The 14,204-nt window shown below is 33.3% G+C and overlaps 1 protein-coding gene across 2 annotated transcripts in view; it reads left to right on the forward strand.

Moving 5' to 3' along the window:
- The window catches only part of LOC149772705 (cytosolic purine 5'-nucleotidase-like), a 329,115-nt gene that overhangs the window by 233,833 nt on the left and 81,078 nt on the right, over positions 1-14,204 (forward strand). For both annotated transcript variants that reach the window (XM_089947470.1, XM_089947471.1), the window contains one exon: positions 12,610-12,667. In XM_089947470.1, coding sequence (XP_089803596.1) covers positions 12,610-12,667 — 58 coding nt within the window. The remainder of the gene's footprint in view (positions 1-12,609; positions 12,668-14,204) is intronic.

Here is a 14,204-nt window from a genome sequence, read left to right on the forward strand (position 1 = left end):
GGGATAACCTCATCACAGATCAATAATATCATATATATAACGTCGATGGGATCATCAACTTGGGCGCCAGAAAATAATACTTTTAAATACACCGCATCAGTTACTGGCGTATATAGACTATATATTTTTTCCCCGGTGAGATTTAGAATGATAACTAAAGAATATGAGTGGCGACATCCCAGCGATAGGTTTCTTGGATTTTTAACTGTTTTATTAAATAAAAACGTTGAGGAAATATTTACGTTAGAAACTGATAAGACAACAAATCCAACATCATTCTGGTGGGTCATGGAATTTATAGCTGAATCTCCTCAATTATTTACTAGATAAAACATTTTAATCATGATAAAAAATATAATGATCACTTGAGAGTGCATCTCAATACAGGTATAATCAAGCACGCGAGTGGCAAACTAAATTAAAAGACATCATTGATGTGTACACGACAAAGATAAAAAAATATCAGTGACGACTAGTTATTGCTGATGTATTAGTCTACTCGTTATCTGCGGTTGTTGTTGCTGCAGGTGTTGTATTATCCGCGGTAACAATGTTAGCTCCAGTAGCTGTCATGATCTTTATTTCAGCAACAACAACAATTGCTGGTGTTTTCAATATAATTACAAAAAAAGTATGTACCTGCATGGTAGAAAAATTATCTGATTACGCAATAAAATTACACACAGCAAAAGTTGCTTACTCAAAATTATCTTTGTTGTTATCGAGAAGCCTCAATGATGGAATTATATCCGATATCGAGTTTTTAGAAATGATTACCATGTACAATTCAGCCGGTATTAAAGATATAAATAACAGTAATGACGGAGTTTCTCCAGCAGATAGTCACGAACACGGTTCCGTACAAAACAACAGTGATCTCTGCAAGCTTGACTAAGCCAGAATTTAGTATTAATTTTCCAACCGTGATTCCTATAAATGAGATCGTGCTATCACAGTTACGCGTATACAACAGCTGGCCTAATGTCAGATCAAAATCTTTTGGCACGTTAATGTCAAATAATTCAATCATGTTCGCAAACAAAAACAAACCAGACGGAACACCTGACTGGAATGTCGTTGGATTACCAACAGGTAGTCATCAAGTTGAAGAAATTAATAATGAGTTATTACTTAGAATAAAAAATACTACCAGAGAAAAAGAACCTGGAATAAAAATATCGGCTCACAAACCAACATTATCTTCGATTATTGAAGTAACTTCACCTAATTATGCCATGGATATTTATCAATCTTCAATTAGAACCGTTCTAGGGTGGCCTGAAATTCAACCACCAACACCACCAACTCCGCCAGAACCTAAAAAATCTGATTATACCACGAACGGGCGATCTTATCATGATATTGATCCAAAGTACAAACAATATTACTTTGAAATATTAGATGCAAACTTAGGAAGTGATTTTATCATCAGAGGAAAAGACCAAATATTATGGAATTTTTTTGGTGGGCGAGGGGGAACATAAAAAGATGTATCTGTTGAACTAAGTGAGATTATTGAATGGTTTAAAGAAATTAATCAAGAACATAAAAAGCAACTACAGCTGCTATGGCAGTATTTTCAGGAGTGTATTTTTAATATATCAAGTTCATCATGTAACGAGATTATTAAACGCGTAGAAGTACTAAATCAGCTTGCGTTCGACATGGGGTATATTCACCTACGAGTGATCTCTACAGTAACTGATACCAGGCCATTAAATATACACAAAAAACGAGATTTTTTAACCGCGTATTTGCTGACAGAAGTGATGCAAACCAGATTATAGATTTTCCAGATATAATGTACCTGAATTAAGGAAATCAGTTAGCGACACCATTGATGAGTTATTTCCTGAAATACTAGCCACGTGGAGAAGATCGCTACCACCAGCAAGTATTCTTAAACACAATAATGACCCAGATGGAACAGGTAGACACATTTTGGTCAAATCTGTAAATATTACAACTGTTGTCACGGTCAATTTAACATGTGACGTCGAAAACAGCTATAGCGCAGATGCAACAATATCAAATCAAGCTCAACAGGGATTTATTCTTTATTCATTTTCACCAAAAGACCCTCCTGGATTTTTAATTGTGCAAGAACCAATCAACCCGGTTTATTTGCGATGTTATAATCGATTATGATCAAGAATGAATTTCAGATTAACGGATCAGAATGGAAATTTACTTGATTTATGTGGCGAAATAATTTACTTATAAAATCTTAAATATCTTAAAATATTTTTACCTTTCTATGTAAAAAAAACAAACAGATAAAAACCTAGAAAAATTAGCAAAAATTACTAAATTAATAATCAGTTTTTTTACTGAAAAATACTAGATTTAGTAATTTTTGATAGGGTATTTACTGGTCAAAATCAGCAGAATTGTTAATTTATTTATTCTGATGGGGTATTTGGGTAGTCAAAATTACAAAATTGTTCAATTTATTAATTCTGATGGGGTAATTGGTGGTCAAAATCAAACAGATTGTTGAATTTCGCAGAATAATTTATTTTTATATAATCTGAAAAAATATTTATTTTATTTACTGAAATATTTAATTTTTTGTTTTTTACTGAAATATGTAATTTTTGATGGGGTAATTGGTGGTCAAAATTACAAAATTGTTTGATTTTTAATTTTTGATGGGGTAATTGGTGGTCAAAATCAAGAAATTGTTTGGTTTATTAATTCTGATAGGGTATTTGGTAGTCAAAATTACAAAATTGTTTGATTTTTTAATTTTTGATGGGGTATTTGGTAGTCAAAATCAAGAAATTTGTACAAATTACCTGAAATTTCAAATAAAATTTAAATAATTCAGTAAAAAAAATAAATAATTCAGTAAAATTTAAATATTTCAGTAAAAAAAAAATTAATTCAGGAAAATAATTAATTTCAGATTGTTGTTGATTCTTCTTCACTGTCCATCAATTTTTTTAGCTGTCTTACGCAAACACTAACTGCTCTTGCTAATTAATACTCACTAGACAACTCCGATCTAATGTTTTCGATTGCGCGAGATAAATTAACAAATTTTTTTATTTGTGATTCTTCTACGGTAGCCAATAATCGATAAACCACAGACTGAATTTTCTTTATTAACCTGTATTTGGATGATAAAGTATATCTACCGTCATACTTATTTTGTAATATTTTTTCGATATCAGGAATTATCTTTTCAGGAATTAGTTCATCTGATAATTTTATTCCTGATGTTTTTAATTTTTCAATAGCATTAATTACGTCGTTAATATTTTTGTTGTTCATTATACTAAATATTTTATGTCTAAAACAAAAAAAAATAATATTGATAAATTACCTAAATAAGACTGATTTTAGTTATTATCTAGTATTAGAGGAACATAATAAAATGAAATCCATTCACCAAATTTATATGAAAACGCTGATCTAGTTATTTTTTTCTGCAACATGCCATACTGAGGCTGGGTTAATTCCAAAATATTTTCCAGCCAAATTCATTTATTGAAATATCATTTCTTCATTAGTTTCTAAATTTGTGGATTTAACCGCCTTGGCACATTTATTATGACAGCCGGTTTTTCCTCGCATGTTATTTTCACTCGGCGTGATTGCTTGAAGATTTTGTATAGAATTATTTAGTTTATTTCCATCGATGTGATCGATTACAAGATTATCTTTGATTAATCAGTGAAAACACTCATACACAAAACGATGATTTAGATAACTTTTCCTTGGATTATTTCTGGCATTGAATATAAGATAACCAGAATTGATAATTACCCAGTGGTATTTTCAGTTTAATGTGTCTGACAACATCATCGCGTGATGCGTTATAGTTATCAATGGTTGGATGTCTCGTAAAGATATCGCTCATTATAGAAATATTATTTGTCTAAATCAGATTTGCTTGGAAATTTATTGAGATAATCCTCCTCGGATTTGATAATTTTTGTCACCGTTGGTATTTTTTTTGTCATAGTATCGTTTAAGCTGTCTATAGTGTTTACCACCACATTTTAAGCACAAACGAGTTTTTCCTCGAATTCCAGCATCACATTTTATACAGCGAGTTGGTCCTAAATGACCTTTACGAATACCTTGCAGATGCTCCCCACAAAATTCACTTTTGCATGATTTATTGCAACAAGTCAACGAACCAATCATTAACCACTTGCATTGATTCATTATATAATTAGATATTTGTCTAAAATATAATATGAATCAAATATTTGATCTTGACGAGGCTGAACAACCTTGGACTGAAATTGATTCTGTCAAGGAGGAATTCTACAAAGATGGAGCATCTCATGTATGGTCCACATGAAAAATTCTTTGGATAATTTTACAATGAATGATGAACGAGCAAAAAATTAATTGAAAGTCTTAGTGATGAAAAGTATATTTTTCGAATAAAATTTATTGTGCAAACGAATGATCCAGATGTATGGATAAGTCGCGATAAATGCGATCCGATCGTTGGTGGGGAAAAAAACTATAATTTTACATAAAAATTCAAAACCAAGACTATTAACTGGTTTAGATAAAGCATATTATGATCGATCTTATCCTGTTACCGCGGTTGTTTATGGTCTTTGTAAATTAAATGATAAACCCGATATCCAAAATCTTGCTCCGATGAAAATGTCTGTAAAGCTAAATTGTGTGGCAGAATGAGTAATGGAACACTTCACAAAAGCAAAACGTGGAAATGGTTTAACGGATTTGCGACGTGAAAAAATAACATCATGGGCTGAATCACTCACAGATGGAGCATCTATAAACAATGTTGCGTTATCAGCGAAGTTAAAATTTCCTATGATGGTAAAAACACTATTGGGGGAGATTTTGTACTCGTCAGTAAGTAAATCACGAGGAACACCAATCAAAATAAATGACCATAATTGTCATGCTTGGACATCCACGGTAACAATTTTTCTGCGAGATCGTGTTGTTAAATTCTATTCTGAGATTTCTGGTACTAAGTTTGATTTTATTTATGAAACAAGTAAATCAGATCCGGTATTGATGTGGCTGTTTAAAAGCTGTGATGAAAAGTATGATCAGTTTGTTCGGGTTAGTGGAGATTTATACCGCAAGGAATCTTTTCATGATGAAATGAAACAATTATTAGAAAAGTATTCAATAGCTGATGAACTATTATATAATTGTTTTACCATTCCATCAGTTGCTGCTCACGTTGCTAGAAAGAAAAACTCATGGAAGCCAACGTGAAATGAGTTTCTCAGTGATGTACAATCAAGTTGTATCGAATATGGTCACGGTGGTTTATGGAATACCAGGTACGACCATAGTTGTATGATATCTGTTGACATGATAGCTTGTTATCCTGAAAGTTTTCTAGGATTAGGTGATTGTGCTGAGTATTTTGTGTAATTTGGACATTCAACGCATGAAATGACTTGTGTAGCAATTAATGGTCCACTGCCAGATTTTCCCTTAACGGGATTTGCTCGTGTGGTATCGTTAGAATTTGCTAGGGATCTTCATAAAATATGCTATATTTGGTTTGGAAAACACTTTTAGGAACAACGTTGGGTACCAATAGTACTATTAAGATATATGTTGGATTGCTTGATGCTAAAATCGCTGATAATCAGTGAAGCAATTATACTGTATAAAAAACAAACTTCAATGTGGTTGCCAATGGATCACGATGAGAAAACAGCAAAAGATTTAGGTAGAAAAATAATAGGTAAATTTACTCAGGGCAGTGCATATGATCACCAAAGACATCATTCTAGATTAATCATGGATGATGTTGAATTAGATTTTATAATCGCTGATACAGCTGCGAAAAATACATTTTGTAGTTGAGAAGTTGTTAATTTATCCGACGGAACAAAATTAGGTACCGTTGTTAGTTATATTGATGGAGAATCCCTGCAATATACTCATTTAAGATCATCTATGCTCACGTATGTAAGTATAAATTTACTATCAATGATAAATAAGTTTCCTAAACTTGCAGTTAGGGTTGCTACTGATTCATTCTATATTGAAGCTAAATATGCATCATTACTAGGTTCGTTAGCAGGAACTGAGTGGGGATCATGGAGAATAAAGCGCGAACAAATACTTGATTATTGTGCATCAGCTGATGTAATAATCAGAGATAATTATTATTGCGATAAAATATCAGAAATATCATTGGCGCCATCTGTAAATGATCCAATATCGCGATATAAAACAGTCTACATAAATGGATTAGGTGGTTCAGGTAAAACAACACAGTTAATAAAACTATTTCATGACTCTGATATGGTTGTGTTAATGCCAACACACAGACTCGCTCGAGAAATGAAGCAGTGTGGGGTTAATTCGTGTACTTATCACAGTTTTTTCAAATATAGTGGTGGAACATGGACTTCTTCATGTATGGGGGAAAAATATATTCCAAAAGTAATGAGATATGTACTGTGTCTGTTGAGGTGCAAAAAACATTTCTCGATTGGTTATTATTGAGAAATACTGCGGTAATAATGTGCGGAGATCATGATCAACCTAACCCTGTTGATGGAAAATCTCCTCATGACTGGTTAAAAAGTTTTGTTGATTCTTATGAAAAATCTGATACCGATTACAGATCTCTTGACGAAAAATTAGTCGAATTTAAGAAATTAGATTGCAGTCAAATAAAATTCAGTGTGATGTAATGAGAAAAGTAATCTCAGAAACATCAATGAGAAATTTTCTGCTTGCATGGAGACCAAAACATTTAATAGTTGCTAGCAGAAAATAGTCAGAGATAAAATTCAAGAGAAGTTATTTCAGCTACATAAAATAACATTTCCAAACGAGAAAGTCCCTCTTTGTTATCGACCAGCAGATACGCAACAACAACATATTGACGTTGATGTGCCAGGAGAAGCAGTAAAGCAAAATTTAGTACTAAATGATATTGTTTTCGTTGATATTGATGTTGTTGAGTGTGCGCTATGTACAAATAAATCTCTTGGATGCTAGGATATGCCATGACAATTCACTCGTCATAGGGATTAACTATCGCTGATACACAAGTCTGGATTGTTGATGATCATGTCAAGTGGTCAAATTTAGTTTATTTAGCGGTATCTCGGGTTAGAAAAAATCCCAACTTGGTAGAATTGTTCTTGAGGTAGCGGTTAATGATGATATTTGTCACAATGACGTATTAAGAAAAAAATTATCCAGCTATGAGCAATATGACAAAAAAAAATGATTATAAGTTCAACCTTGACACGGAATTTATCTTATCACTGAAGCAACAACAAAATAATCATTGCTTGGGTTGTAATTGTATAATGTTGTGGAAATATAAAAAAAAATGACTCATTACAATTTACTGTTGACAGAAAAAACAATAATTACGGTCATACACGAGAAAACGTCACATTGGCATGTTTGGAATGTAATCGCAGTCGTGGAGCTAGTTAATTGATTTAGGCAGTAATTGAGTATCTGCGGGAACTATTTGTAATTCTTCACAGGTAAATCCACGTTGAGGAGCATTTGAATCAAGTACATAAATTGCTGGTCTACCTGTTGATCTTGTTACCTAGATATTTTATGTGTTGTAATGCTTCAAGTAGGATCGGTTGCTCTTTTTCTGCCGCCTTCAAGTTCACTGTCTTTATATAAATATCTTACAGTGATACTACCTAGTACTGGCTGTGTTGAAAAATCGCTCCTTTTTATTGGTATAATTTTTTTTGTAATCGCAATGGCCAATTTCATATTTATTGCTCATGTTGGTTCGCTATTTATCGCTAATATTACATCTGATAATCTTTTGGCCCACACATATGATCTTGAATCCTGAATAAATTCCCTCGCTTACTGATATCCAAATAATCTCTCAGCGAGTGTTTTATTAAATCGCTCAACAATTGCCTGATCACAGTGAATTCCAGTGTGTCCTCGTCGTATTTTAATGTTATTTTGTTTCATTAAAAATGAGACCACACCTAAAAACTCTCTGCCAGGATCAACTTGAAGTAAATTTGGCCATTTTAACGGTCCTCATTGATAAACTTTATTAAATGCGTCTGCAACATCAACGGCTGTTTTTGTTGATAGTGGTTCTGCTTCTTTATATCTACTTGCAATATCAACTACAGTAAGTGTATACTTGTATGTTTTTAAACGTCAAAATGAGCAAACGGAATTTGTTTTGGTGGTGGTAAATACATTTTCCATACTGCTCGTTTAGATAACCACGACGCAGCAGTTGGAATTTTTACTCGAGCGGCTTTAGCAAGTTTACTAATTGCTGCTTTACCTTTCCAAAATCCAGCAGGAGAATAGTAAATCAGTTCCATCATATTAATTACCAGCACCTAACGCTAATTTACCTTTCATTGCTGATTTTATCAGCCAATTTGATAATTTTTCTCTGATAGATTTACTAGGAATAGAGTTTAATGTGTGAATCAATTTTACATCCGCGAGATGCCTTTGTTGTAGATTGTTGCTTTGATAGGCAACATCATGAACGTAACATGCTCTGTCAGTGGCATTTACAGGATCTTCATTTAATTTTGGTTGATTGTTTTCGTCAAGTCTGATATCGAGTCGTGTTCCTGGACCACAATAATTATATCCTGGAAGATGTTTTTCTCCAGGATACTTAGCCCAGGGAACACCAGGCAATTTTGCTAATTGTGTGGCAACATCACCTCCATAGGTTTGTTTTATATAAATCTGAACTTTTTTGTGCCATAAACAGCGCATTTTCCAGTAATGGCTATCTGTTATTGCATGTTGTAACTGTAATTGGATCGATCGTTGATGTGCACGATTTACATTTTATACAATATAAATCCATAATATATTTATATTATGGATGCAATTGATTTTTCCGCAATAAAAAAACAAGAACCAGTTAAACATCATGCTGCATTGCCAAATTCTATTAGAATGATAATAATAGGTCCTTCTGGTAGCAGAAAAACACAGTTGTTGCTTAATTTGGTAATGAGGTGGTTAAAATGGGATAAATTATATTTAGTTGCACCATCTGTTGATGACCAACGATGTTATGAGGTACTAAAAGAATTTAACGAGAATGCCTTGCTAATAAGTGAAAATAACGATAATGTTATTGAATTTATCACCGATATCAACGAAGCACCATCAGTTGATGATCTTGACATGAATATTAATAATTTAGTTGTGTACGATGACGTAATGCTAGATAAACAATCAAATCCAGCTAGGATATTTTCTCGCGGCAGGTATAAAAACACAGATGTTATTTATGTTACTCAGCGATATACACAGATTCCAAAAGTAATTAGAGATAATTGTAATATTTTAGCTGTTTTTAATGGCATAGATATGCACACATTAAGAAATATTCACCAAACCTGGTGCAAAGGTGATACGGATATTATTAAATTTAGAAACTTATTTTCGCAGGCTCAGTCATCACCACACGGATTCATAACAATAAATTTACACGATCCTCGAACACGATATCGAATCGGTCTTGACAAAATCTTTGGATAATAATCTGATAAAAAATCTGATTAAAAAAAAGGAGCAGCAGAGAGGCGTGACTCCGGACCTTATTTAAAATAGTTAATTTATTAGAAGCTTCCAAGCGGCTAAATAAGCTCTCTATTCAATAAATGTTCGTAGGAAGCCTCGAAGTAATAGTTTTGAAAAATTTCAAGTAGAGTCTGTTCAGCCTCTCTGCTGCTAAAGGTATGCACATAACCGGCATCTCTTCACATAATTGTTGTATGTTCATATAAGGATGGTAATTATAAAGGCTAAAATTCTTAATATAGAGCCACTAAGATCATCATTGATCTATTTTAATTTTGTGTTTTCGCTGAACAAAATAATAATTTTCCACATACTGGAAAGCTGGTTGTTTCGGCATCTCCTTATTTATAATTTGCAGATTTGTATTTTGTTTTCCAATAGCAATCTGGGACATTTAATCATTAAAACCCTGAAACTAGCTTGGGTTAAGAGGGAATTTTGACTGGCAGCTATACCAATACTTTGATGGGTAATTGCCATTTACTTAATAATATTAACAAGATTATAATAGCTGTGTAAAACAGGATGTAAGGTTGCTTACATCAAAGCAAACTTCAACTCAGTTTTCATGGTATTACAATAATTTTTGAAGCATTATTTCTAAAACATCATTATTGTATCTTGTAGATATTATTTAAATTTAGTGCAATGGTGCCTATAATTCAAATCCAATCTGTAAAATTTCTGACTTGTTACTTGGTCTGATTTAAAAGTCCAATCTTCTGTTTTCTGCAATCTGGCATGCCTGAATTATTATTGTTATTGCACATTAGAAATGCCATTTTTTTAAAAAAGCAAAACTCCTCATTGTTGGTACTTCAGATGCATAACCATTGTCAACTTAACCCTGATATCTCGGGACCCAGTTATGTCCACAGTTTTCGGATACCCCTGACATAATCAAGATAACTGGGTTTGACTACATAAGCTTGTATCGTTAAGATCTCAGATGAGTTCATTTACATCCATGCATATTAAATGAGGCAGTTGTGTGTGTTTGTGTGTGATTTGGAATTTTAACATAGCTTTAACAATTTTTCAGTCATATCGCTACGATGTCTGCAGTGTGACAGTTTATAGTGATGTCTAGCAATGGGGCATCATGCTGCAGACATATAGCATGATGTCCCACCCAGTCACATTATCTTGACACCAGGCCGACCAGTCCTAACACTAACCTCTTAATCCTGAGCGCCAAGTGAGGCAGCTGTTAGTACCATTTTTGTAAGTCTTTGGTATTAATTGGCTGGGGATCGAACCCACTACCTCCTGCATCCGAGGTGGATGCTCTAACCACTAATCCACTGTAGCGGTAAATGAGGCAGTTGTAGCATCTGATTAATGGAATGTGTGGTAGCATCCATATGTCTGCATGGAGTTTGATACGACTTTGTAAGCTTATCGTCAAGATCCCTGATGGCTTCATTTGTCGGCAACAGATTTGGTATGTAAGCTTATCTCATCAGGATGAGTACGATTATTGTTTATAATACTTTTAGAATGTAAATAGAAACAGTTATAGTAATTTCCTGCTGAAACCATGTATACACATGGTACACTGCATATAATTACCTTCCAATTTTTAGTAAATGAAAGTAAGGAAAGTAACCTATAAAAAGAACTAAAATTCCAATTACAGGTTTTAGGTTATGCAGATTTCTTCCCCTTGCTGGCCACACAATTTAAGATAAACAGTTCATTTTAAAACGCATGATACATTTCAGTGTAACTAATTATCAACAAGAAACAAAATAAAACAATTTAAACTTTAAACAGAAGAAAATATAAAATATCAATATAAAAAGTAACACTTGAAGTTGATAATAAATAGATAATATAATTATATTTAATAAATTATTTTGTAAAATAGCAATGGATTATTATCTTGTGGATGAAGAGGTGTTTAGTAAGAAGAAATGTTATGGAGAAATTTACTAATAATTCAAAGTAGCCTATAAACAGAACAAGAATCTCAGATGCATGTCATTAAATGTATCAAGGTATCAAAATTTCATTACAGGTTTAATTATATGCAGTAAAAAAGATTTACTTTAAGAAGAACATATTTCTTGTAAAAACCCAGTTCAAGTTTATACATTTTTTTGCTGAGCATTATTGCTAGAACTTTGAAATTCTTTAATACTTTGAAGCAAGTTTGACCAGTTTGGTAAATCAGGTTTGACATTTGTGGACAGAGTTAGTGTGCAATGGCACCTTATTTCCCACCTAAAAGACCCAATAACTGGAAGATATAAATTTCCTCTTCTTTGTCATGTTATGAAAGGAATATTGGTTCTTTACCATTCTAATGCTGACTATGAGAGATTGTTAACAAAAATAAAACTGAATTCAGATCCAGGCTCTGTAACCCAGCACTTAGTACTCTGCTGGTGTGCAAAACATTCATAATCTCAGCTGGTACAAATTGTTTTGAAATGCAATATGAGAGTCTCTTGCTTTTTAAAGCTCAAATTGCTATATATAAAAACTTGAAAGCAGTAATTGATGTTAAAAGACAAAAGGGGTAAATGAATAATTTTGTACATATGCTCATAGAATTTTATTATGTTATATGTTGATTACTCTTTTTCTGCTTGGATTACTCTTTTTGTCCACTTGGATTACACTTTTTCCTCGCCAGGGGTTGGCATGTATGCTCTATAGTCATATTCTAGATCAGGGGTCTCAAACTCAAACCACCCTGAAGGCCGCATGAGGACATTTTTGATGGCCCAAGGGCTGCACCACCTTTTTTATCTCTCATAACACTTGTGATACCAATCATTTTGCAGGCCACATGATATGGCTTTGCTGCCACATGCAGCCTGCAGGCTGCGTGTTTGAGGCCCCTGTTTAAGATAAAGGAGCTACTGGAATGCATCTGAATTTCCACTGGTTATTCTCTGCATTGAGGTATGTTGCTCATTCTTTATATATGATTATTTTTTTATATGATATTTGAAGTGTACTTTATTTGAAATTAAATTCAGGATAAGAAATGTTGATCACTGATTGCTATTGTACAATAAAGGCTAGTGTTATTAATATTAAATTTTGTGATCGTTTCAGGAAGCTACCCATGAAATGGACATGTCTTACGGAATTATGGGAAGCCTATTCAGGAGTGGTGTGTAGACTTTATAGAAAATTTTTAAAAAAATTAAATTCTTTTTATTCATCCTTTGGGATCATTATAGCCCTTTACCTAATAGAGTGTATGCATTTTTAGCCCTCCGATACACATGTAGCAAAGTTACCCAGTGCAGTGCACTATAAATAGAACACCTGTTACCTATTTGACTCCATGCACATATGCCTGCCTGTTAACTGTTAAGCAGTGTAGTGTATGTTACGTTTAACAGCAATTTGAATCATTTTACATTTTTGGTACACATCTATTATGTATGGAAAAATGTAAGTGTAAAGTCTGATCATTATAGCTGTGTAATTATTTTTCACAGAAGAATTTTTTATGTGTTTTAAAATCTTGAGAGAACTCGTTCACCGTCAAGTCAGTGAAGCCATGTGACCAAACGTAGCTGCCATTTGTCATACTCGAAATTTACAAGTTCTTTGTCTGCGTCTACATCACTAAGTCATCTGAATTTGATAATTTATAAAAACTAATTGCTACCTATATCAGTATCAGAGCCTTTACCTAAGTTATTGAAGCTTTCATAGTTGTGATTCTAATCATGAAAAGTACTGAACAAAATCCGCAACCTCCATTTTGGAGAGTGGATAATATGACCCAGTTACTTTAAATAGCAGATTTTGACCAGAGTATAAACAGCGACCATGTAATCTGAAGTAATGGTCATTCACAGTAATGAATGAGCTATCTAATAGGGGTTTTTCCCGAAGGTGGCACTACAAAAACCTGCTAAAAATGACTGATGTTTACAGCAGGCATCAAAAGACGCTTCCATGTGAATGGAGTAGAGGCGTCAAAAGGTGCTTTCATGCGAATGGAGTAGAGGCGTCCAAAGGTGCTTTCATGAGGTTAAGGGTTAGTTGATGTGCACAGTTTGCAAAACTCAAATGTTTGCAGCAACAGAATGGAAATTTGTGCTGCTAAAGGCAAAGCTGGTCAAGTTTTGCAAACCTTTACGATCCATTCCTTCACATTTTGTTTATCTGTTTGCTTTACTTTCAGGATCTAACCCATTATGAATCATACCTGAATAATAATAATAATAATAATAGTAAGGTCTATATTATATATATATTGGAAGCTTTATGACCCTACAATTCTTGGAGGCACTGGTCATTTTTCAGTTGAGGCCACTTACATCTCTAAAAACTTTTGTTCATATTTACTAATGTATATTATGGATTTTCAGTATAAAACAGGAAATACAAGTTCATTTTATTTCACTCGTGAATTTAGTTCATAACAGACTTGATCCACATCTGTTCCAGCACTGACTCTTGATCCAGTAATTTCCAGCATTTGTTCACTATCTCGATATTTACCTCATGCACACCAGAAGTTGAATCATGCAAATGTAATTTACAGTTAGTAAATATCACACATCAGTAGGGCCCCAAAGTCTAACAAATACTAGTAAGTATCACAGATCTTCAAGGCCCATGAGTGTCACAAACATTGATAAATGTAACACATCTACTTGGCCTACAAGTGTCCCAAACACTGATAAATG

This window comes from Sinohyriopsis cumingii, unplaced genomic scaffold (genome assembly GCF_028554795.1).
Source record: "Sinohyriopsis cumingii isolate HCF-2022 unplaced genomic scaffold, ASM2855479v2 utg001237l, whole genome shotgun sequence".
Classification (NCBI taxonomy): domain Eukaryota; kingdom Metazoa; phylum Mollusca; class Bivalvia; order Unionida; family Unionidae; genus Sinohyriopsis; species Sinohyriopsis cumingii.